We start from the raw sequence: 27,484 nt of genomic DNA, 5'->3' as shown, positions 1-27,484 counted from the left end.
AATTCCTTTTCTTGTCCTCTGTGTCCGGCACTGTTTTGATGTTTTGGCAGAAAATGTCAACAACCAGCCTGACCAGCCTTCACACCTACCAGACCAATATAAAGCACAATAAAACCAGGAAAGAGCCACCAAACCAGGAGAAAAGCAACAGCCCCAAAAAAATCCACCAGCACTGAAAGAAAACACTGGATCCTGAGGATCCAGTGGATCGTTCCAGGTAAAAAACACAAGCCTGGAGAAAACTACTTGATCTAGAGAAAATTCCCAAACCTGGAGAAAACCACTGGATCCAAAGAAAAACCTAAAAAACACCAGGAGAAAACTACTGGACCCAGAGAAAAACCTAAAATCTGGAGAAAACAACTGTACCCGGAGAAAAATCCTAAACCTGGTAAAAAACACAGCACCCAAAGAAAAATCCCAAAACCAGAAGAAAACTACTGGACCCAGAGAAAAAAAAAAAAAACTGGAGAAAACTACTTGACCCAGAGAACCCTGGACAAATCTGGAGAAAACCACCTGGACCCAGAGAAAAAAAAAAAAAAAAATCTGGAGAAAACCACCTGGACCCAAAAGAAAACTCCAATGCTGAAGGAAACCACTTGTCAACTGGTTGCAGAATTGAATGATTGCTACAGTGACTTTAGTAATGTTTTTGAGACTCAAATCAACATGCTTTGTTGACCAACCTGACCGGCAGTATAGTAAACACCAATAAACCCTTTTTTATCTCATACTGAAGGTTGAGAAATTGAGTATTGTGCTGTAAATTGTTGGGACAGAGTGTCCCGTTTCTGTAATGCGTCTGCATTCGCTCCGCCCTGCGCTCCTTTTACTTAGATCACACTAAAGAAGTGACTCTTGGCCATTTTTAGCGCCTCTTCTCAATTAGTGCTTGTTCTGGCACATAGTCACCAGCAGCTTCACACTCACGCCCCTGTGAGCCAGCCTTCTGCTCACACACACGGACCAAGGCCACGGAGCCGAACGCTCAAAACTTTCTGAAAGCTCCACAGCTATCAGCTCCCTCATTCTGCTTTATTCTTTCTTTGAATCAAAACAAATTAGCGAGGACGACGTGAGAGGAGACGAGGCCATGCAGAGAGCAGGCTTACTTTCTTTACTTCTGTGAAGAACCGGAACTGTGGAGGGTTTAAATGGTAACGTAAAAGGATACCTAAAAATACAGTGTTGGGTAATGATATAATATAATCCTACAGATTATACTTCGAATGTGTTGATTTAGTTTAAAGTAATGATGAACTGCAGTGCAAAACTAACTAAACTAAACTAACTAAAATAATCTCAATAACCTTCTTAATTGCATTAACTTTGATTTGTCCATATATAGATAATGATTCCATCACAAACTACACTGGTAAGTGCACTAACCAGACCATCACTGATTGTGGAAACTACACACTAGACCTCAAGCAGTTTGGACTGTGTGTCTCTCCACTCTTCCTCCACACTCTGATCCCTTTATTTCCAAATAAAATGCAAAATTTACTGATGATCAGTGATGGTTTGGAGAGACATGTCATCTGCTGGTGTTGATCAACTGTGTTATATCAAGTCTAAAGTCAGTGCAGTGCTTTCCCTCTGCTGACAACCTTTATGAAGATGCAGATTTCATTTTCCAGCAGGACTTGGCACACTGCCCACACTGCCAAAATTACCAAATGGTCTTATATAATATTCAAATTTTATGAAACACTGATTTTTCGATGATTGTAAGCCATAATCATCAACAATAAAAGAAATACACACTTAAAATAAATTTTAAAATAGATCACTCTATGCTATGGGTGAATATCTGGTGGGACCAACATGAAGGTGGTGAGGAGAAATACAAAATGAAAAGAAAACAAATTGGTGTAGCATAAGAGTCTCCTGGTAGAACGTTCCTCTGCTCCACAGCTGAATGATGGGGGTTTAATACTGTGACTTAATGTTTATCTACTCCAGCAATGGGGAAACGTAAAGACGCAGAATCTAACTTAGTGACCTGCCTATAACTTGAATGTCACTGAATGCATTCAGATCTTCACAGCAATGGTCCAAAAATCTTGTAGATTTTTTTCCCTGAACAGTAGAGACAGTTACTTCAACAAAGACAGGATAAACGTTTTTTAATACCCCTGTTTTTAGAAGGTGCAGGTGCCCTAATACTTTTGTCCATATATATAGTGTATCTTTGAGTTTAAAACCATAGAGATCATTCAGGGTTAAAGATAGTTGGTGTCCAATTGTTTGTTTTGGACATGTCCACACACACACACACACACACACACACACACACACACACACACACACACACACACACACAAGAAGGCCTGTTCCCCCTCTGGTAGTTTCATAAATGTTGAATAGGATTAGGCTGACAGCAATAGATAAGTAAATCGATCCCGAGCAGCGGCGACACAAGGTTGCAAAGATTCTCCTCTTCAAAAGAATAATCTTTTTCCACTGACAACATCTCTAACCGAAGCTCTGCTGCGATACGACCTGCTGAGAGGAGGCGAGCCGGGGAAACGCACACACACGGGGTCAGAAAAGTTCTTTACGTTGGCCAAAACAAAATCACGTTGTCTGGCCAGGAGGAGCCGGCGTGGGATTATAGACACTTCCAGACTCACACAGCCACGCTAAATCTAAACCTACTGCATCTCCTCTACAGCAGATAAACACACAGCACAGGGTTTCACTGACCACGAGAGAGAGAGAGAGAGAGAGAGAGAACAGAGAGACAACAAAGAGACAACAGAGACGGAGAGAGAGAAATACGAGATTTAGAGGAAAAGAGAGAGAGACAGAAAAAGACTGAGATTCAAAGAGAGAAACAATAGAAAATAGAGACAGGGAGAGAAGAGAAGAGTTAAAGAGAAAAAAATTACGATATAGAGAACGGACATGAACATAGAGAGAGAGAGATAGATTTAGAGAACGAGAGAGAGAGATAAAAAGAGACAGAGAGCAGAGAGTTAGAAAGACAAAAAGAGATACAGAGGGAGAGAAAGACAGAAAGAAGAAAACAGAGACAAAAACATACAGAAAAGAAAGAGAGAGTAACTTAGAGACAGACAGAGAGAGTCAGAAACAGTTAGAAAAAAGGGAGATGGAAAGAGACAAAGAGAACAGAGAACGAGAGACAGAGAGATGGAAAGAGACATAGAGAACAGAAGGAGAGGTCAAAAGAGAGACAGAAAGAAAGAGAAAGTGAGAGCAAAAAGAGATGGAAAGAGACTAAAAGAACAGAGAGAGACAGAGGCAAAGAGAGATGAAAGAGAACAGAAAGAGAGGTCAAAAAAGAGACAGACAGAGAAAGAAGTGAGAGAGAGAGAAAGTGAAAGCGAAAAGAGATTGAAAGAGACTAAGAGAACAGAGAGAGACACAAAGGCAGAGAGAGAAAAAGAGTGATATAGAGAAAAGAGAGATGGAAAGAGACTAAGAGAACAGAGAGAAAGAAAGAGAGACACAAAGACAGAGAGAGCGAGAGAGAAAGAGAAAAGAGAGATGGAATGAGACTGGGAGAACTACAAAGAAGCGAGAGATTACTATCAGTGTGTAATGATTACCGCCAGTTTAAGTTAATTTTAGATCATAAATTATGAGTAACTGTTTGGCCACTGTGTTGTAGGCTGTAAGAGCAAGCATCATTTTCTGAACTGATGACTCCACAGCATTTTCTTTTTCCATCTATTTTATCTATTCAAATTTCCATAGAATTGAAATCTATTTCAAATCAAGATTTTAGTAAATATTACTTAAAATTTAAGGCACGTACATTTAAACTTATCAAGGCTTACAACGTAGCATTAGCTATGATCCACATTTGACTTAAACTTAAAAGTTCATACTTTTTCAACTCTCTCAACTGCAGCATTTTGGGTAATGGCTCGAGTGTAAAAGTGAGAGAGGAGATCAGAGCATGCGAGAGAGAGAGCTACTCAGTCACTGGTGAGACGCTCCTGAATCACCTCCAACCATCGAGTGCCCGAGTGGGCGAGCTCCGAGGACATCGCCATCCTCCTGTATCTGAACTGGGCCAGAGCGGAGTGCCCTGAGGGGGGCAGCGTGGGCGGAGGTGGGGGCAAGCAGGGTTCTCATCCTGCGCCAAATGGCTTTGGGAGCCCACAGGGGGGCGATGGAGTGGGCGGGAGCGAGATGAGACCCCAGCCCCAGTGGGAGCCTCGCCATGAAGAGGAATTTCATTCCGCCTCCCTGGAGGAGTCAAAGTCACTTAGCGCTGCGGCGCCAAGAAAAGGGAAGCGGAGCTGATCATCACTCAGGCAGATTAGCCGGGAGTCCGGATGGAGGGGAAATTGAGAGTGTAGCTAAATTCAGAGATGATGGAAGTGTGGAGAGACAAAGCTGTAAAAAATAAAATATCATAAACAACAACAGCACGGAGTAAGAGACACCCATAGTACAGACTTTGTTTTTAGCGAAAAAGTCTAACCTTTTAGGCACATGTTGCGACAATGGAAATGTCTGGAATTTAAGTAATGCACATTCTTTAACCAGTAGGTAAGCATTAGGGCTCTATCGTACACCCCGCACAAGGTGTGTTGCGATGCTCATTACTATCTTACACCCTGCAAACAGTCTATTTTCATGCCTTCTGCTTGTGTCCTTTAAATAGCAATGGTGCTTGTAAATACATCTACGCCAATAGATATAGTTAGTTTTAGTGTGTTCAGGTAAATTTCTGGCGTATTGCTATCTTGGCAACAGAAACACAGGTGCACCACTGTCTGACAACAAACTAGGCAGACGTCAACGCTCAGATGGTCATTGCTATCTTGGCAGTGAATTGTCAACACAGACGTATCCCCACGTCCAGGTAGTTGCATCATTGAAATAGCAATCTGCCAAAATCAGACCGCATCAGGCTCTTTCTTAAAGGGAATGAAAAGTGACACACTGATTGGTTGATTGCATGTTATGTTCAAAACACACTCATGATTATTTAAGAGATTTAATACATGCCTATTGCGTGTTTTGAGCCACGCAAAGTGTACTTTTCCAGGTGTTATGATAGCAAAGACACACTGACACACTTGACCTGCAATCAAGCTGCACAGTTGACAGTTTGCCTAAAGATACTATGCTAAAATAGGTTCCTTTATGTCTGTTGGAGTGTGTTTTTGTCTCCTCTAATTTCATTGACTGTGTGTCAGTCCAAAAAACATGAAAACCCTGTTACCCCACTGTCCTATGCTCAAAGTGAAACTGCAATAACTGAAGTTTTGTTTGTTAAATCTTGTTTTTCCAAGCACTGCACAAATGACAGGTTTCAACCAAAGCACATGTCCAGTTCCATGCATTTTTTTTTTTGTGCAGATTAAATTACTTGCTTCACGGCAGATATGTTGGCCCCTTAATGTAGTGGTTCCCAATCCTGAACTTCAGAACTGAAAATTAGACTAAATTGACTTGAAGTTTTAAAGGAAGCATCTGGTGTGAAACAGGATAACGAGTACAAACTTTTGCCAAATAGCAAACCTCCATTCACCCTTCAAATATATCACCTTTAGGTAATGCTCCCAACAGGCTTATAATGCTATCGATAAAAAAAAAAAAAACAATGCTATTTTTACACCATTAACAAGCTCAAAGTGAAAATGCGTGAATTAAAGCTGTGGTAAAAAAAAAAGAAATCTCTGTAATATTAATGCATTTAAGAGAATTAATAAAATATATATATATATATTCAAATATCCCACCTATTTGTCAGTGTTTGCCAATCATTACTTCAAAATGGTCCAGAAGGTACAGTGTGTAGATCAGTGTTTTTATTAAATTACTTTCCAAGTTTTTAATGCCTTGTTTTAAATGTCTTTATAGTTCTACCAGTGAAGTGTGGAGCTACTTTAAGCCAATGCATTATAATGATAAAAAAATAAGGATTTGTTTGCATGGGTAACGCTATGCCCCTATCGCTAGCATTGTAGGCCTGTTGGGAGCATCACCTAAAAGTGCTGTATTTTGAAATGCTGGAGGCGAACGGAGGTAGGCTATTCAACAAGCGTTTATACTCATTATTATGTTTCACTACAACCCAAGTCCAATTTACTCCAGAGTTCTCCTTTAAGACTTGGAACTTACTTGTTACTTGCAATTTAGTGGCTTCTTACCAGCTCTGGTAACTAGTATAGCATCCCATAATTTTCGCCATGTCTCATGGGATCTACAAAACCATGCACTGGTATGAGGGTTGGGGGCTTGCATTAATTGGATGTGGATGTGATTTCTACCAGAGTTGCTTAGTTTGGACAATTCTAGCCAGAAGCTGCCAGTCAACATCATTACTACCCACTGAGTACAGTGTATGGTGTGTTCTGTGATGTATTAGAGGATAGAGGAATGTTAAATATCTGTTTTTAGAAATGGACTGTTACATTCATCTGCACCCACTATCAGGCCATGAGCATGCTAATCCGTTAACACGTCACTACTTATACAGGTGGGTCGCATGACTTGGTTGTCCTTTTTGGCAAAACCTAATATCTTCAAATCATCTATCCATCCATTCATTTATCACTCCATCTATCCATCCACACACAGATCTGGAAAAAAAATAAGACTGAACTGCTTAAATTATTGCACCAAGAGTGGCATAAAGTTATCCAAAAGCAGTGTGTAAAACTGGTGAAGGAGAAAATGCCAAAATGCATGAAAACTGTGATTAAAAACAGGGTTATTCCAACAAATATTGATTTCTGAACTCTTAAAATTTATAATAATGACATTGTTTTCTTTGCGTTATTTGAGGTCTGAAAGCTCTGCAATATTTTTTGTTTCTCATTTTCATTTCATCTCATTTATTTAGAATTTGGGAGAAATGTTGTCTGTAGTTTATAGAATAAAACAACAATGTGCATTTTACGAAAAACATACCTATAAATAGCAAAATCAGAGAAACTGATTCAGAAAAAAAAAAAATAATAATATATATAATAATATAATATAATAATAATATATATATTGTGCAGCAGCTTTGAATGCTGGCTTCAGAAATGCAGTATGACAGCACCTCTAAATGTTTTGCTTATATTTCCAGCTCTCTGCCTCCATCCACAGAACTACAGCGCCATCTACAGGCCCAGCAGAGCACAGCACTCTTTCTAAAGGCAATATTTCAGCTGAAGCTTTTAAAGGTGCTATCAAATCTTTTTAACAGCACTCTCAGAAGTTCACTGCAGCCCAAACACATCAGTCAGTTTATACTAGAGCGCAGAGCGTCCAATCAAATTATTACCCACTCCACTCCACTTCCAAACTCAGCCATGAGGGCAAATGGAGCTTCATAACAAATAAATGTTCCGCTGATTCAATCCCGTATCCAATGTTTAGCTCATTTCGTGTCCATTTCAGCCGGAAATGATTCACCTGATTCATGAGGTCAGAGTGTTTTGATTCCCATATTGATATTGATTTATTCATTAAATATAACATCTTTTCTGATGTTGCATTTGGTGAATCTGCAATAAAATCAGTGTCTGAGTTTCCTCTTTTAGGAATATTATTTTCCTCGTATTACTCACAGGTTTACGGTTATTTCTGTCTCGTCTTTGAAACCAACAGGGGGCAGTTGTTTTGGGATCTGGGTTTTTTTTTGTTTTGTTTTGTTGGAGGAGGAAAAAAATGGTTTATAATGTTTGATTTATGTTTGTATTGTGATTATTATGATTAAAAATGTTGGTATTTATTAGTTAAAACTTCTCATTATGATGATAATGATGATAAAAGTGCCCCCAGCAATTTTATTAGTATTATTAGGTTTAAATAATAATAATAATAATAATAGTAGTAATAGAAGTAGAAGCTTCTCACTAGTTTAACTCACTTCTAAACACTCAGTGAGTTAAACTAGTTTGATAGATGCTCTGCTTGTAGAGAGACCTGCTGAATTACAAGAGTCCACCTTACACTCAGCTTAAAATTCCCTATATTAACTGGAAAATATATACACTTAAGCTTTTATTTTAATAATAACAACTCTTAACCTGATATTGGTGGCTGATAATGTGTGTAATAATGCATATTTTTTAATCACTGGGCTTACTTTTTTGTGGGACTGCGTCTTTGCCTGCGCCACCTATTGGAGACATGGTGTTTCTGCACTGTGCCTATAAGATCCAATGGCTCCCAGTGGTGAATAATGACATCGCATCTGGTTTGTATTTGGTCTGTAAGTGCTGCATCGATGCTAGATTACCTGTATGTGGAGTAATACATGGAGACCAACCATTACCGGCTAAAAATGTCACTCATAAAACGCAATAAAAAGATCATAAAAAGATATAACTCTTAGATCTCTGTTTGAGGGAATATATTGCCCCAAATGTTTACCTAGACTAAATTAGTAATTGAGTTGTAATTGAGTAATGTTTGGAAATGTAAAATTTAGCATAGAACAGGCTTAATTTATTTAACTTCCAACAACCTGTAATAATGTAGTAATAATGCAATAATGATAATGATGATGGCAACGGAGATCATGATGATGAAGATGATGATGATAATATACACACCATAATAATAATAATAATAATAATAATAATAATAATAATAATAATAATAACTGATTAATAATTAATTAGTGTACTTCTGTAATTAAGTCCGAAAGCTCTACATTTTAATACTTTAATTAAACTTTCTGCTGCAGTTCTGAGTTTGACCGGCAGGCGGCGCGCGGACTGTGGCCGGCAGTTTCTGCTCTCTCCTGATTGGCTGCCGCCGCGCGCTCAGCGCTCCACGGTGAAAGCGCTGCCGTGACTCGGCTCGCGCGAGCGGAGCTGCTGCAGATGTTTGGCAGCTGGTCAGTATCTGTAGATCCAGCGCGCGGATTCAGGATGATCCCGGAGCGCGAGACCCTGCTGCTGCTCGCGGGCATGACGATGATGATGGCACTATCATGTGGAGCGCGAGGTGAGAGCTGATAGCTGTGGGTTATTATGGGCTGTAAATGTCAGTAGATGGGACTGGGAACTGGAACTTTGGGTATAAACCAGTAAGAACTAGGATTAAGTGCACTGGGATTCTGCTAAACTATTCTAATGATTGGAATGGAAATAGATAGGTAGGTTTCTGTGATTGGTCAGGAGAGGATCACTGATTCTGCATAGATCAACGATTTGCGTTATTTACGTTATTTTGACGTCAGATTTTGAGCTTAATACTGACTGTTATAGATGTTCATAATGTCCAATTACTTGTAGACATTCTTAATGAATGTGATCAGCAACTGAACCAGTGAAAAGTTTGGACACACCTCTCCTCATTTAACGTGTTTTCTTACTTTTTTATGATTTTTTACATTATAAAGGTAAAATATTGGGGATATTAAGCTATAGAGGAACTCCTGTGAAATTATTTTGCGAATAAAAAAAGGTTAAAAAAAAAACCAGAATATGTTTTATACTTTAGAGTCCCACATTTATCTTTGAGAACAGATCTGTACACTCTTTGTATTTTAACATCAGTGTCTTCATGAGGGAAAGTCACCTGGAAAAGTTTTCTCAGCATCTTGATGGAGTTCCTGGAGCTGAACAATAGTTGCTGCTTTTTCTTCACACTGTGAAGCTCCAGCTCATCCCAAATTACCATCTCAGTTGATCAGGTTTAGATTAGGAGATTGTGAAGGACAAACACTTATTTTGTTGTTTATTATGTAATTCCAAATGTTTCCCTTAATTATTTTGATGTCTTTAATCTACAGTATAGAAAATACATTAAATTAGGAAATTAAAAAATATATTGAATGAGAAGGTGTTTCCAAACTTTTGATTACTTTTAACCTGGTATTGTACTTTAAATAAGTTGAAATAAATAATTAAATAATCTATTGCTGACACAGATGTGAAAATGCACACATACACCAAACATATGTTGCTAGAATGTTTAGCAATGTTTTGAAAAGGTTCCAGGAAGGCTAGTCTGTACAAAAATAATGTTACAGAAACATTCTGATAACGTGTGAGAATGAATTAAAAACACACTAGAATTTTTAAATATAAAAATTATATAAAAGTTAAATAAAACCAAACTAACTACTATACATACTGTATCACATAGGGATGTAACGATACACTCCGCTCATGATTTGATTGGATTCACGATAATGAGGTTACGATTAAATTTCATCAAAATATAAAAAAAAATGTCAATTAACTATTTATTTTTGAATAAATGTTTTTTTTTTTCTGAACTGTAAACAACATAAAACAATTTCCTTAAAAATCCTTTAAAATCCCCTGTGATTTAAAGCAATTACCAAGAACAGAGATTTAATATTGTAAACAAAGTTCTCTATTTTGGCTTCAGCATCTTAAATATATAAAAAAAAAAATCTGGAACATTTTTTCTTTTTCTTTTTTACAAAGAAAAATAAAACTCTTAGTTATCTGCAATTAAAAGAATGAAGAAATATCTTTAAATAACGCTGCTGCTACAAAATGTGCTACTGTAACCGAGTATGTACACAAATAACATTACGTACCACGAACAGTGGTGCGACATGGCTGGTTTAAAAAAAAGTACAATACCCTACCGGGAAAATTCATGAGAGTAAAGTTTTTCATGAGAGTAAATTAAAGTTTTTTTTTTTTTTCTGTTTATTGTTGAGTTAAAAGTCAGGTTTGCTCTTTGCAACGCATTTGTGTGTATTTATTGAGTGGGGTGTACATGTGCTGGACACACCTATAGGAATGGACTGATGATTGACTGTTGTCTAGGTTTATTTCAGTCAGTGGCGTACCTGTGTTTTCTGCAACACGCCAAAAATTTACCTGAACACACAAACTTACACACAAACTTTGAGGCTAATTTAACAGCGTAGAAGCAAGGCATGAAAATAGACTGTTGATGGTGTGTAAGACACACCTTGTGCAGGCTGTACGATAGGGCCCCAAATGTTACTCATATTGTAAAGGTGGTCCAGTGTAGAGATGGAAGGTTCTTATTATGCTGAATGCAATGAAATCTCCACATCAATGTGTTCTCTGCATTGTAGGGACAAATACGCCAACAAAATTAAAATAAACTATTTGGTTTAATATCCTTAATTTCAGAAGAAACTATGAATGTTTGGGTACACATAACATTTGTCAGTTTTAAATCACAGTATTCATTTACCACTAAAGGTAGATACAGCTCTGGAAAAAATTAAGAGACCATTTCAGTTTCTGAAGCAGTTTTTCTGATATTGCTTATTATAGATATATGTTTGAGTAAAATGAACATTGGTGTTTTATTCTATAAACTACGGACAACATTTCTTCCAAATTCCAAATAAAAATATTGTCATTTAGAGCATTTATTTGCAGAAAATAAGAAATGGCTGAAATAACAACAAAGATGCAGAGCTTTCAGACCTCAAATAATGCAAAGAAAACAAGTTCATATTCATAAAGTTTTAAGAGTTTAAAAAACAATATTTGTTTGTTTTTAAACACAATTCTCCTGGCATGTTCTCCTCCACCAGCCTTACTCGCTGCTTTTATGCCACTCATGGTGAAAATATTTAAGCAGTTCAGCTTGGTTTGATGGCTTATGATCATCCATCTTCCTCTTGATTATATTATATATTATATAGGTTTTAAATTTGGTAGAATCAAAGAAAAACATCTTCATTAAGTGGTCATATTGTCCAGCTTTGGCTAAATGCGTTGACTTTACACTGGACAATTTACTGTAGATGTGTGCCAATACTTGTGTCCATTTAGTGTCACTGGAATACATAAATGGCTGTTTTTTGTTAAAAAAATCCTAAAACACCAAACTATTCACTTTTAAATTTATCTGCTATGATGCAGTTACATAAAGAAAATGTCCCAATAAGAAGGGTTTTCTTTTTTTTTGAGAGCTTTATGGTTTTATAGTGTTTGGTTTGACATTTAGTGACATTGTGACATTGTTTAGTGTTATTTCTTCACTCTAACTCAATCACAGCCGCCCTCCTCCACCTTGAAACTCCCTAATTCAGAGGAATTTGGTCTTCTAGCGATTCCTCAGGCAGCTCTTGGCCGCAGAGGCAGTCGTTACGTTTGCAGTGAGGTCAGACTGGACAAAAGCCTCTTTAAGGTCTCAATTTGTTTGTTGACCGAGAGTCAGAGCGTCAGGAAATGCACACGAGCAGGGAGAGTTTATAGCCTGATGGAGGCCACAGTGGACACAGCGGAGGCAGTGGGTGTCTCTTTGCCAAGGCACCTTTCAGCCAACAAGCTCTCCCTGTTCCTGGAACTGTGGTGGGACATGTTGGAGGTATATAGTAAGTTTGACCCCCAACTCCCCACTAAGCTCCAGATAAATCAGAGAGGGATGATGACACCTGCTGGCCAGAAGCCTGCATATATATGAGGGCAGGGTTCTGACTTTATGTTCATGGGAACGGCCCAGCTTCTTTTTTCTTCTCCATCACCCTGCTGAGAACCTGCAGACCAGTTTATAGGCTCTTACAGGGAATAAAACAATGACTTTAACACATAAAAGCAGTTGGTGTCCAATGTTCCCAGAACCAGAACTCCCAAACTGATGCAATTCTGTAGCATTTTGCAGAGAACACATTCATGAAACATAAATATGGACATAAATATGGTCAAAACAAAGATGGCACCAATGGTTCTTTAGAGGGATGACAATAAGCAAGAAGTTTCAAGCTGTGATAGTTTACGAAATTAACAGCTAACGGTGCTTTTACACCTACAGTTCCAGTTACAGTTTGGTCAAGTTTGGTTTAAAGCAATGTAGCTGGTCTGAAAGAACACACAAATCATAGTCCTGACCAAAGGACCAACATATGTTCCAACCGATTTAGTTTGTTTGCAGTGTGAAAACACATTTTTTAGACAGTTCAGACTTTCAGATTAATTACAGACAACATTGTAGCAATCGGTTCTTTTGTTTGGTGATTGGAGTGATTGGTGTGTACTTGAATGCTTTTTTAAAAGAACCATTTGCAAGACATTTCCCTTGCATTTGAAGAACGTTTTCATTTGAGTTGTTTATTATGCTTTTAAATATGTTATGTGGATGCAGATTTAAAGTATCCGTATGCTGCATTCAGTAGAAGGGATGTCCACAAACATTTGGACATATAGGATATTTTATTGGTCAATATATTGTCCAGGAAATATTTTCGACAAACAATATTATTGTCATTTTAGCAAACACATGTCACACAATCTAATATTTTGTTGAACCGCCTTAAGCTTTGATTGCTGCATTCATTCAATGTAGCACTGTTTCAATAAGCTTCTGCAATGTCACAAGATTTATTTTAATCGAGTGTTTCATTAATTTTTACCAAGATCTTGCAGCATTGATAATGGTAGGTCTCATGGCTGCACAAAGCCTTCTGCAGCACATCACAAAGATTCTCAATGAGGTTACGGTCTGAACTCTGTGGTTGGAATCCCTCACATGATGTGTAACCCTAGCAACAAGTGCTTAAGCCTAGTCTTGGACTCGGACTTTTACTTTCACATCTCTGTGGAGGAATTTTTACCCGTTTTTCTTTACACAATTGTTTTAATTTAGACACTTTGGAGAGTTTTTGAACATGAACCTCCTGTTTAAACTGTAAGATCATTCCACAGCATCTCAATCAGACTTTGACAAGGCCACCCCAAAACTTTTAATTAGCTTTTTTTTATCTAAGCCATTCAGAGCCGGACTGGTTTATGTCCTTTGGATCATTGTCCTCCTGCAGAACCTAAGTATGCCTGAACTTTAGGTCACAACCAGATGGTCACAACTTCATGCTCCTTCAGGACTGTCTGGATAAACAGCAGAATTCCTGGTTCCATCTATTACAGCAAGTTGTCTAGGCTCTGAAGCAGCAAAATAGGTCTAGACCATTACACTACCACCACCATGTTTTAGGCTCAGTATGATGATCCTTTTCTAAAATGATGTGTTAGTTTTATGCTAAATGGAGCTAATGGGGCAAATACTTTTTCACACCACTGTATTTGGTTTGAAATCATTAATTCTGTAAAAATGGAAACATCAGTGAAAACATCTCATATTTTTTTGCATCAGTTACAATTTTGAAATCCTTAAGTGTAATCCAGGCATGAGAGGCAGTTTCCCAGACTGCGATTAAGCCAAGTCTTGGATTACACAGCATTTTAAATGGAAATTTCTAATTAAAATGAAACTATAGTGTTCGACTAGGCTTAATCCCTTTCCAGAAAACTGAGCCTGGGCTTTACTTTGCCTCATTGAGATAACTCAGCATCATTAGGCATAACACAATGGCTGAGATAGGGCAGTCATTTAAACAGTGTTTGCACAGGTAGGTGTTGAGACGGTCACTGAGCTGATAAGTCTGTGGTCAGAAATGTACCTCGGCTGCAGTAAACAGGACATTGTCCTCAGTATTTATCACTCTGTGGGCTGACTGAGACTCTCCCACGAGTGTCTAAAAGCGTCTATGGGATGTGCTCGGTGGTGGGAGGAGGAGGGAAGTGTACACAATCTCTGTTGTCCTTGATTTTTTTTTTCTTTTTCCTGCTTTGTAGTCTTGCTGAATGGAATGCTGCGAGCTGTTTAGTGGTGTTTTAGCAGGTCAGTTGTAGTGAGGGGCGTTTGGTCTGGATAAGCCTGGATGGGTAAAGGGATTTATGACCAAAGGTCATCATGAACTTTAAGTCAGTAAAGAGTACGAATTAAGACTGGGTCAGTTTATTATGGTCTGCTCTGAAAGAATAGAGAATTTAAGAATACACTTGTTTTGTCTGAAAAGAAAGAGCATTGCTGACACCTGCAGATCATGCCATGCGTTTAGTACTGGGTTAAGATACAGACTAGAGCAGCATGATTTGGGCAAAGTATCTAATTGTGAATTTTCCATAGAATATTGCGATTGCAATTTAAATTGTGATTATTTTTAAGCCATTAAACTCAAAACCTGTATTAGGAGTTAACATACAGTCATATGAAAAAGTTTTGGCACCCCTATTAATCTTAATCATTTTTAGTTGTAAATATTTGGGTGTTTGCAACAGCCATTTCAGTTTGATATATCTAATAACTGATGGACACAGTAATATTTCAGGATTGAAATGAGGTTTATTGTACTAACAGAATATGTGCAATATGCATTAAACCAAAAATTGACCGGTGCAAAAGTATGGGCACCCTTATAATTTTATTGATTTGAATACTCCTAACTTCTTTTTACTGACTTACTGAAGCACAAAACTGGTTTGGTCACCTCATTGAGCTTTGAACTTTATAGCCAGATGAATCCAGTCATGAGAAAAGGTATTTAAGGTGGCCAAGTTGTTCTCCTATTTGAATCTCCTCTGAAGAGTGGCATCATGGGCTCATCAAAACAACTCTCAAATGATCTAAAACAAAGATTGTTCAACATAGTTGTTTAGGGGGAGGATACAAAAAGTTGTCTCAGAGATTTAACCTGTCAGTTTCCACTGTGAGGAACATAGTAAGGAAATGGAAGACCACAGGGACAGTTGTTGTTAAGCCCAGAAGTGGCAGGCCAAGAAAAATATCAGAAAGGCAGAGAAGAAGAATGGTGAGAACAGTCAAGAACAATCCACAGACCACAGACCTCCAAAGAGCTGCAGCATCATCTTGCTGCAGATGGTGTCACTCTGCATCAGTCAACAATACAGCGCACTTTGCACAAGGAGAAGCTGTATGGGAGAGTGCTGCGAAAGTAGCCATTTCTGGAAGCACGCCACAAACAGAGTCGCCTGAGGTGTGCTTTTGCATAATAAGAATATATATTTTGCATAATAAGAAATGGCTTCTTTCGCATCACTCTCCCATACAGCTTCATCATACTTTGATTAATACTCAGGTTTCATTTGGAGTATTGGTTCCTTCAAGTGAATATTTAACATTCTATTTGAGTTTAGTTTTAATTTGGAGAGTTAGTTCTTCCCAATGCTTTTGAGAAGTTTCGGGGATTTTGTATTGTAGAGCATTGTCATACATATTATGATATATGTAGTATCGCAGAATCACAGTATTGTGAAATCTTTATTGCTGGCAATGTATTGTGATAATATCATATCGTGAGACACTTGCTGTCTTTTTTTTTTGTACATATTGTTCCTTTAATGCCAGACATAGCCTACAGGGGTATAAAGCCCCCAGCATTGAGATGTGGAACAGTGGAACCCTGTTCTCAGTGTGGAATGATGATGGAGCTCCACCCAACACTTTTGGGAAGTTTTGGGGAGTTGGGGGTGAGCTTGGATGCTCTCTTCCCTTTAAACGCATTAAATAACTCACAGCAGTGCTACAGAAACTAGTAGGACAAATTCCATTACCAGTAGAGACAGTTACTCCAAGAAAAGCTTGATAAACTCTTTTTAATACCCCTAATTTCAGAAGGACAATAAATGATCAGGTGTCACCATACTTTAGTCCATATTGTGCATTTTGCAAGTTCCATTAACACTAAAAAATGCCCAGCCATCCCCATTCATCCTGACTCAGTGCTAATGCCAGATAGTTGGAGGAATCCTGCCAGTGTCCTTTCTCCAGATACAGCCTATCTATCTCTCCTACACACACACACACACACACACACACACACACACACACACAGACACTACTGCACCCACGTGCTCACACATGCCAGCCAGTGCAGATAAAATCCCTGTACAGGCAGCCCTGAGGAATGTTTTCGAACCTTGCTCGCCCACATGCGGTCAGCTATTTCCTGTTTCTCAAGCTGGTCCGTGATTCTACCTGAGCGTAAATTGGCTCCGGCCTGGAAACATGTGAGCATGTGAAAGCTTCTCCTCATGACTTGGGATGCACTGTTCTTTTTTTTTTTTTTTTTTTCAGTTCATCTACCAATAGCGATCCATAAACCTTGCGCCCAATGCCCAATACACCAGACTAATTCAGAAGTAACGGTGGGACAATGTATCAATGTGGTTATATTGTTTCGATTGTATTGTACTGTATTGATTAGGGGTGAGAATTGCAGGGTGTCACATTTAATCACAACATTTTGCCCACAATAACAATGATATCACGATATTGTGATTCTGTAATACTCAATGTATTGATACTATGATACTTGTAGGAAATGTGGATATCTTAGAGAAAATATCTAAGGAGATTGATGAAACTACTAAAATTGACTGAAGATCAACATATTAAAAAGTAGAGGGACAGTGAGGATGTAATCTGTGGAAGGTTATTATGTGTGGCTTTGGTTCTTTACAGTTCTTCATTCAGTTCTTCATTCAGTTCATAGGTTTGTCTTGATTCTTTTAAGTGATCCTTCCTTACACTCTGATTTATAGTTGGTTCTCATTTGGAATCTTGGTTCCTCAAAGTGGATCTTCCATATGCTATTTTTGGGAAGTTTTTGGGAGTTTTGGTGTCTCTCAGTGTTTTTTCCTCATTGTTTCTGTTTCTGCTGTGATGAAAAAAAAATAATATTAATAATAAACATACTCTATTTCTAACCTTACTATAATTTATAAACCCAGGGGTTCTATTATTTACGCAGATATTCTGCATTTTTACCTTTTAAAAAATAGAACAGCTGCCAGTGGGTCTAACTTCAAATTGATCACTGCCTCATCACTGGGAACTCACTCAAGTAAATGTTGGAATCTGAGCAGCATGAATATAGTGGTCCCACGCTTTTAGTCATTTCAAGGAAAAGACTACCTCAACCATAAAAGTTTATAAAAACTATGTGCACTAAAAAAAAAAAAAATCATTGCCTCAACTTAACTCAGTCAAGTTATCTGTCAGTTTAAACTGTAAGTTTATTCAACTTAACTGAGTCAAAGCTAGATAATAATAATAATATATATATTTTAAGTTTATTCAAACATAACCAAATTATGTTCACACAATAATGATTTAATTAGCTCAGCACTTTTTTTGAGTATTGTGGCTTAAAAAATTTTAAGTTTATTTAATACATAGTGGCATTCTCAATATATTTATTTATTTATATTTATCTATTATTATGCTGTCATTATTAACAATCCTACAAAACTATGTTTTTTAAAGGATTGCCAATAATGACAGCATAGTAATAGGTGCAAAAAACAGTGAACTCCACATACAGTGAGCACTTAATAAAGGTAACTTGCTCTTACAGCCTAAAACACTGAGGCCTGGCAGTCAAGACACATATTACGCTAATTCATGCCCAGGACAGGGTAGCTTTGGGCAACAGACAACACAAAGATGGTAAGTGAGAGGCATAGGAGAGGCCACACCCAATATGCAAATATCAGGTGCCAGGAGCCTTATGGGAAAGCTGTATGAATCAACACTGTAGAAAGAGCTGTGATGTGTAGTATAGTAAAAGTTGAAAGGTTGAAATCACATTTTTCCATTGGCTCAACAAGCATTTTTGTGTGTACTGGCCGGTAAGTTCCCTCAGTTTGATAATATTAGTTCTCCTGACTAAAACATGTTCTTTTTTGGCCGAGCATTGTACTGTATATTGCAAAATATCGCAATGTCAGGATTTGCCATACACCCAACCTACTCAGATCCCCGGCAGCCCGCCGCGAGTCAGAGTGAATCGGACCGTGCCCAGGCTAATGAATGCCACTCTCCCATTTACATACTCCACCAGCTACAGGGCTCTAACAAAAACAGTGTGTTTCCTTACATGACAGCGCTGCTTTCCAAATGTTTAAAGAGGCGCTCACATCAAAGACATGTGTCACGGCCTTCAGAGGATTTTGAGGCAAATTAAAGATGGCAAAATATTACAGATGGATTTATCAGCGACGGCTACAGCAACAGCAGGTCCTCTGTCTCACTCTGCCTTTGTGCCTTTCTGGCCTAAATCAGATCCAGACTCCCGGGGCCGTAAACAGATTCTTTCATTTACACAATTCTTTCACCTCTTTTATACAAAGGTATAAACAGCTTTATTGGAGGTAAATGGCTTTTTATCCTTTTTATCTGGAGGATTTGGACATAAATAGCCCTGCTTGACTGATAATTGACAATGTGTGATAGGTCTGCTGATGCCAGTGCATTTGCATGCATGTGATTTAGCCTAGCCAGGTAAGAAAAAAAAAAACAGCAGCGCTCCCCTCCATTGGCCGTCTCTGTTCTCAGCAGGTGTCGGCCTCCTCCGCTTCATTAGGCAGATAATGTGGCTCTGCAGGCAGCGCTGCTTATCAAAGGCAGGATAATGGAGCTGCTTCACTGGAGACACGCAGACTCTGTGATCTGGAGGAATAACACCAGTACAGCGTCCACCTCCGGCTCCACGCTGCACTCCCTAACCGGCACTGTACGCAAGGTTTACTGGAGCTGAACTATCTTCAGAGTGTGAGGCTTTCATCAGAAGTAGGACGTGTGTATTAATCTATGTAATAAAGGTGGGCATCACAGGGGATTTCACGATACAATATTATCACGATACACTGTCCACGATAGCGATATCACGAAACTTTGATTCTGTGATACTCAATATATATCACAAGCCAATTCTCTCTACATTGTATATGTTTTACATGTTTATATGTTGACTTTTTATTAATTTTGTTGTTGTTGCTGCTGCTGCTCTTTTTAGCATTATTTAAAAAAAGTTGAAGCAATAAAAGTACTACACAGTAAATTTGCCAGAGTTAAATCAACACTGTTAGTAAGGAACACACACGTAAGACTTAAGAGTGTAAAATTTAACACTGGTGAATTTACTGTTTAGTAGTAGTAGTAGTAGTAAAAAACATTGCAGTAAAAGTTGCAGAATTAATAACAGTAACTATAGTAGTACCAGTAGTAGTAGTAGTAGTAGTAGTAGTAAAGGTGTAGTAATAATACTAAAGGTTAAAGTAAAAGTAGCAGTTGTTTTACCGGAAGTAGTTGTAGCAGTAAATGTTCTAGTAATATTAAGAGTAGTAGTAGTAGTAATAGTACCAGTACTGTAGTAGATGTAGTAGTAGTAATGTAGCAGTAGTAGTAGTATTGTAGTGTAGTAGTAGTAGTAGTAGTAATAGTAGTAGTAGTAGTAGTATTTGTAGTGAAGTAGTAGAAGTAGTAGTGTATTGTTCGTAGTGTGGTAGTATTAATGGTGTAGTAGTAACAGCAGCAGTAGTAGTAGTAATGTAGTAGTAGTAGTAGTGGTAATGTAGTAGTAGCAGTAGTAGCAGTGCAGTAGTAGTATGGGTAGTAGTACTAGTACAAGTAGTAGTAGTAGAGCAGTAGTAGTACCAGTGGTAGTAGTAGTACCAGTAGTAATAGTAATAGTTGTAGTAGTAATGTGGTAGTAGTAGTAGTAGTAGTAGTAGCCGGTCAGAGTAATAATGTAGTAGTAGTAGGGCAGTAGTAGCAAAAAGTTGTAGTAACAGTAGTGTAGTCACAGTAATAACAGTAGAAGTAGTAAATGTTCTATTTGTAATATTAGCAGTAGTAGTACCAGTGGTAGTAGTAGTGACAGTTACAGTAGTAGTAGCATTAGTAAACATTGTAGTACCAGTAGTAAAAGTATTAGTCGTAGTAAAACTTGTAGTAAAAGTAACGGCAGTACTAACAGTAGCAGTATTACTAACAGTAGTAGTAGTAGTAGTAGTAGTAGTACTAAAAGTTGTAGTAGATGTAGCAGCAGTAACAAGTAGCAGGTAGATGTGGTGTTTTAATATCTAGTGAGGTTATTTATGTATTTGTATGTGTTTTTACTGCAGTGGGCCAGTAGAATCAGGGTCCCGCCTCTCCTTCATGTTCAGCAGTGTTGTTTAGCTGCTCTAGAAGTGGCAGGTCCTGAAGGCTAAACAGGAAGTGTACTCTGAGCCTGTCCTGTCTGTGGTTCCTACTGTCTGTCTGTCTGTCTGTTTCACCGTCTGCAAGCATGTTTTTATGACTGCTGTCCCGCAGGTACTTTCCACTGCTGGAAGTTCTGGTTAGAGCTCAGTATCGTTATAAACCCCGCGCACAGCTCCCGAGTGACGTCCTGTTTCATTCAGAACATCATGTCTTGCTTGTCAACTTGTCAGCTTAAGTCTCAGATGTGTGAGCCAGCTTATACGTGTGTGTATGTGTGAGAGAGTGTGTAGCACATGTGTTTTGTCGTACACTCGAGCAGTAATTAAAATGCTGCTTGAGGCAACCTCACTATTAGCTTCCCAAATGTCTGGCATGTGTCTAAAAAAAAAAGTGCGCTCTGAAAAAGTTTACCTACAAAGCCCCCCCAACACCCTCCCACCCAACCCTTAACATTTTTAGCAGGGAAAGGATTATTTGGCAGGATCTGACTGGCTGTGTGTGTGTGTTCCTTGGCGTTGTAAATGCTGAGCTGGTTAACCAACACATTTCAATGGGAAATAGTGCAGTTATTAAATTTGAACATGATGTTCCTGATGGCAGACCTCGCGTTCACACACACACACGTGTGCTGAAAGCATGTTCATATCAGCTCCTTAAAAGTCTACTTGACTTCAATCTGGCCAAGTCAACATTGTATTCCATCCCATATTTTTTAAGCGCAGATGAAAACCAGAACCCAGTTCATGTTGTCCATGTTGTTCGTGTCTTGATGGGCCCAGCCTTGCCTTTGTAGTTCTGATCAGCATAAAACATGCTGCCTTTAGCAGCACTGTTCCCACAGTAGGGCTGTATGATTAATCACATTTTTATCTTTATCATGATATGAGTTTTCATGATGAACATATCGAAGAGCTGCAATAAAACCTTGAAAAACATCAAAATATTGAATGATTTAAGTATAGCAATGGAGAGAGCTGTTCACACTGCAGACTGTGCTTACTGTACAAGACATAACAGGACTGGATGTAGAGTGAGGTTGAGCTAGATACAGTAAGGTAGAGTGAGGCAAGGCAAAGAAAGGCAGAACAATGTATAGTAAGTTAGAGTGAAGGAGAACTAGGTAGAGTAAGGTAGAGTGAAGTAGAGTGAGGGTAGAGTGAAGTAGAGTGATGCAAAGAAAGGCAGAGATAGGATAGGAAAAGCTATGTTTAGTGAGGTAGAATAAGGTAGAGCAAATTAAATGAGATGGAATGAGGGTAGAGTGTGGTAAAGCAGGGATGAGAGAGGCAGAGCAATGTATAGTGAGGTAGAGGAAGGTCAAGTGAGGAAGAAGAAGGTAGAGTAAGGTAGAATGAAGTAGACTGAGTTAGAGTAAGGTTAGAGTTTAATTAAGTGAGGTAGAGTGAGGTAAAGCAAAGGCAGAGGGAGGCAGAGCAATGCATGGTGAAATAGAGGAGGAAGAGTGAGGTAGCACTGGGTAGAGTGAGGCAAAGTGAAGCAAAGCAAGGTAGAGGCAGAGAGAGGAAGAGCAATGTATAGTGAGGTAGAGCAAGGTAGAAAAAGGTACATTGAGACAGAGTCAGCTATAGCAAGGTACAGTGAGGCAGAGAGAGGAAAAAAAAGGTAGAGTGAGGTAGAACTAGATGAAGTAAGGTAGAGTGAATTAGAGTGAGGTAGAGTAAGGTTATTGTTTAAGTAAGGTAAAGTGAGGTGAAGCAAAGTCAGAAGGAGGCAGAACATTTTATAGTGAGATAGAGGAAGGCAGAGTGAGGTAGAGTAAGGTTACCGTTTAATAAGTAAGTGAGGTAGAGTGAGGTAAAATAAAGGCAGAGTGCGGCAGGAAAACGTATAGTGAGATAGAGGAAGGGAGAGTGAGGTAGCACTAGGTAGACTGAGGGTAGAATGAGATAAAGCAGAGCAGAGAGAGGCACAGTGTACAGTATAGTGAGAGTGCAGTAAAGTGTGGTAGAGTAAGATTAGAGTTTAATAAAGTGAGGTAGAGTGTGGTAAATCAAAGGCAGAGAGAGGCAAAACAATGTATAGTGAGGTAGAGGAAGGTCAAGTGAGGTAGATGAAGGTAGCGTAAGGTAGAGTGAAGTAGACTGAGTTAGAGTAAGGTTAGAGTTTAATTAAGTGAGGTAGAGTGAGGTAAAGCAAAGGCAGAGGGAGGCAGAGCAATGCATAGTGAAATAGAGGAGGGAGAGTGAGGTAGCACTAGGTAGAGTGAGGCAAAGTGAAGCAAGGCAAGGTGGAGAAAAGTCAGAGGGAGACAGAGGAAGGCAGAGTAAGGTAGAGCAAGGTTAGCGATTAATAAGTAAATTAGGTAAAGTGAGGTAAAGTAAAGGTAGCGGTGGCAGGAAAACGTATAGTGAGATAGAGGAAGGGAGTGTGAGGTAGCGCTAGGTAGAGTGAGGGTAGAATGAGGTAAAGCAAAGGCAGAGGGAGGCAGAGCAATGTATAGTGAGAGCAAGAGGAGGATGGATGATCACAAGCCATCAAACCAAGCTGAACTACTTGAATTTTGCACCAGGGGTGGCATAAAGTTTTCCCAAAAGCAGTGTGTAAGACTGGTGGAGGAGAACATGCCAAGAAATTAAAACTGTGATTAAAATACTGGGTTATTCCACCAAATATTGATTTCTGAACTCTTAAAACGTTATGAATATGAACTTGTTTTCTTTGCATTATTTGAGATTCTCATATTTTTATTTGGAATTTGGGAGTTTATAGAATAAAACAACAATGTTCATTTTATTCAAACATATACCTATAAATAACAAAATCAGAGAAACTGATTCAGAAACTGAAGTGGTTTATTTTTTTCAGAGCTGTATATGATTAAATAAGTACAGAGAATACAAAATACAAAGAATAGTTCCTGATAGAGCAGGTTTGTGTAAACATGGTTCTTAATGAGCTGCCTCTGCTCTCGTGCGATGAGTTCGTCCGATGCGGCTTTTTTGAGAAGTGTTGGTATTTATAGAGAAGGGGCATTAAAACACAAAGGAGCGCTGGAGAGAGCCAAACGCCAAGGCTTTGAACTCTTGCGGCTTTTTTCTCTCTCCTGTTTTTAATGGTTCAGAGCTTCCACGGCTGCAGGAGTTCAGCGGTGTGTCGTCCTCTGTGTGTGTTTGTGTGCATTACCTGCGTGACTGGCCGGGTGGAGTGTTTGCACAGGTGGCGGTGGGGCAGAAAGAAAGAAAGAAAGAAAGAAAGAAGCAAGGCTTCAGCACTGCTATCTATCTACCCATTGGGAATGGCGTGAGTTGCCTGTTCCAGCAGTGCTGAGGCTCGTGCAGGAGCAGGCCTGGCGCCCCTCCTGAAACGCTCGGCTGGCTGGGTGTGGGAGTCCTGGAGCACTGCTGCTCCGAGGCACTAGCGCTGTCCTTTTGTTTCCCCTTCACAGGTGGGATTACTCACAGATTCACAGGGAGGATTACAGCTGTCCAACTCAGCCAGCATTGACCGCTCACACAAACGTCAGCTCTGAAAGACTGCATTTCGGTGCTACAAAGCCTCTGAACATCCCGTTCTGAGCGTTTGTCTAGCGGACGTGTTTTCTCTAAGCCCTGAAATTCCAGGGAAGTGGATCCCACAGTGCAGATGACTCTGAGGGGCCTCTCTTTTCTTAACTGTAAGAACTAATAAACAGTAAAGTAAATACAATAAAAAGGTCCTGTATTCTGGACTGGTGCATATTACTGTACAGCAGTTAGTTGACATGGATATAATATTAGTATATAGTTGTAATAATAATCTGAGTTAAATACTATATATCTACAGGAGCTGTTTAGGAGCTACAATATTTAGCTTGATTTTGCTAAGTACAGCTGATAGTTGGGATTGGAACGAGGCCACCTCCTCTCAAGTGTCCATTGGTCCAAATCTGATTTTGATTATTGTGTCCACACCTGCCTTGAATGAAAAAATGAACCAAAGTATGATATACACATTAGCAAGGCACATGTGTGACCATTAAACAGCATCCCAGCTAACATTTTCTGGTTAGTAAATGTTTTTTACTTTCTTGGGATGTTCATACTTACAAATGTTCTGGATGTCCTTAGAACATTTTATTTAATGATTTTGAATAGGCCTGAACGATTAATCGCTTTTTAATCGTATTTTATATCGTAGGAACTGTAGTTTGAATTAGCCAATAGCCTGCAAGTGTGTGAAAAGACGCAACCTGCTCTTCTGGATACGTGTCACAATGATGCGGCATGTATGATGTGACGAACACCGCGTTTGTAGTCCCTAGAGTGCTGGGGATTGTAGTCTTTTATTTATTTATTTATTTATTTATTTTTGTTCCTTGAAATTTAAAAATACAACTGACAACTTCCTGGAAAAAATTTATGTGGACAAAAAGTGTATAATTATATTTGATAGATATTTTAACCACTAATATAGGTTTAGGGTTTAATGGATTAAAAATAATAACAATTTAAATCACAAAAATTGCAAGTTGCATAGATATTTTGCCCAAATCGTGGAGCCCTACTTTTAAATGTTTTTATTTTCAGTTTCACAAATGTTAGTTTTATCATTTCCATAATGTTTGCATTTGTCTACCTGGGAACATTATGTGAGAATATTTTTTAATAATGTACATTATGTAACATTATTATGTCACACCTTTCATTTTCAGAGTGTTCCTTTTAAGAAAATAATTTCCTTAACATTAAAGGCTGACCTTCTTGGATTTTTTTCAAAATATTCATTCATTCTTATAGTATTGTGATCATACAGGTGCTACAAAGCCTCTTAACTTCCAATCCCATGCGTTTGTCTAGCGGACGTGTTTTCTCAAAGCCCTGAAATTCCAGGGAAGTGGATCCCACAGTGCAGACCACTCTGAGGGCCTCTCTCTCTCCTTAATTGCTTTCTTTCTTTCAGTCCTATGTGTACATCTCTCTAAGTGCTGGCTTGGGTGCCCGTTTCCTTGGGTCATCGCAACAGGTGCCCTGGGTCGCTGCAAAAAGGTCATCTGGGTCATTGCTATAGGTCTCCACGGGCTGTGGTTTCCAGCTCCTGTTCAGGCTTGTTTTTGGAGACCCCTCCAGTGTGAGAAAGTGTCTGATCCTGTTCAGAAGAACCCCCCACGTGAATGCACTCAATGTTGTAAGAATATTGAGAAACATTTTGATAAGGTTACAGGAAGAATAGCCTGTAGCGTTACAGATATAATGTTCTGGGGCTTTGAGTGGTCCAGCGGTCTAAAGCGATGCCACTATAATCAGGAGATCCTTGGTTTGAATCCCAGTTATGTAGCTTGCCATCAGCTGCTGGAGCCCTGAGAGAGCAAATTTTGAGCCTTGCTCTTTGTGGGTGGATGGCCTGTTGTTTTTTCATGGTCACTGCGCTTTCCTACTTGGCAATGCTGCATCAGCTGCAGGCTGACTTCACATGTATCGGAAGAGGCGTGTGCTAGTCTTCACCATCCTGGTGTTGTGGCATCATCAGTGATTTGGGGATTTACAGCTGAATAGGAACTGAATGGGTAAGACAGTCAGCTTAGCTACAACTTGAAAATGAAATAAAATAAGAAATAATGTTGTTAAAGAAACCATTTGAAAATGTGTGACAAAAATAGTTTGCATCCTAGTTATTAGAAAGTTTCTTGTATAATGTTTCCAGCTAAACAAATCCTGACATTCTTAAAATGTTCTTAATAAGAAACTATTAAGTAATGTCATCTTCATGTCAGCTATCTGCTGTTCAATATTGAACTACACAGTAATACATACACTAATGCAATAAACAGAACACAGAACCTTCTTCTTGTATTTACCTTACTGCTTAATCTGGTTATTAATATGTGATTAATAAAAATCCAGTTGTATTGGTACAAATAACTGAACTGAAATTCTACTGTTTTCAATACCACAACATTGTTGTTTGTAATGCCACAACAACAAAAAATCAGCAAATTAAATGTGTTTATTTCAGCTTAAACACTTTTTTTTCTGCGTAGTGAGAACGTGTTATCTTCTCTTCAACCAATAAAAATGATTGACTGAGAAAAAAAAAAACATTTCATATTATCTGCATTTTTTTATAGGAGTAGGACAATTAAAATATCAATATTGTGATATATGGTATATTTACTTTTGTAATGTATTGATATGTATACAGTAGTAATGAAGCAGTTACTTTAAATTAGAGGCGAGTCTTATGGAGCACCTAGGTTTCAATAAAATATCATAGAGTCAAATATTTATATTTTATTAAAACCTAGGTGCTCCGTAAGACTCGCCCCTAATTTGAGTTACTGCTTCATTACTCCACATGGTGGCGCTAATCAAATTAATATTGGGTAAACCTGTGGTAAACAATATTGGTTGTCAAATTCTGTTAAACTGACACCAATAAATCCATAATTCCTTTATCTAGGAGTATTTTATCTTCTTTAGTTACTCAGATGTATCGTAGAGAATTGGCTTGTGATATATTGAGTATCACAGAATCTATCACAGAGTATTGTAAAATCATCGTTATCATATATCAAGGTGCCCTGTAATTCCACCCTATTGCTTTACAGTATATACATAGTTACTAAAGTAACTTAAGCCGTGTCAAAAGGAACAAGAGTTTTTAAACAGCAGAACAGCAAGAACCCAAAACGGTATCCTTGAACAGAGGGAGAAAGAAAAGAGTAGATTGGAGGGGTTTGAAAGGAGAGAGAAAGAAAGAACGAGGCAGGGCAGGATTAGAAAGCTTGCGTGTGATTGCTGTC

The 27,484-nt window shown here is 38.6% G+C and overlaps 1 protein-coding gene across 1 annotated transcript in view; it reads left to right on the top strand.

Annotated features, from left to right (window-relative positions):
- Positions 1-8,797: 8,797 nt before the first annotated feature.
- Positions 8,798-27,484, top strand: part of fgfrl1b (fibroblast growth factor receptor like 1b) — a 62,017-nt gene continuing 43,330 nt past the window's right edge. The window contains exon 1 of the mRNA XM_049484283.1: positions 8,798-8,937. Within this exon, the coding sequence (XP_049340240.1) occupies positions 8,814-8,937 (124 nt within the window). The 5' untranslated portion in view covers positions 8,798-8,813. The remainder of the gene's footprint in view (positions 8,938-27,484) is intronic.

Source organism: Astyanax mexicanus, chromosome 10 (assembly GCF_023375975.1).
Source record: "Astyanax mexicanus isolate ESR-SI-001 chromosome 10, AstMex3_surface, whole genome shotgun sequence".
Classification (NCBI taxonomy): Eukaryota; Metazoa; Chordata; class Actinopteri; order Characiformes; family Acestrorhamphidae; genus Astyanax; species Astyanax mexicanus.
This window is presented reverse-complemented; position numbering and strand designations above follow the sequence as displayed.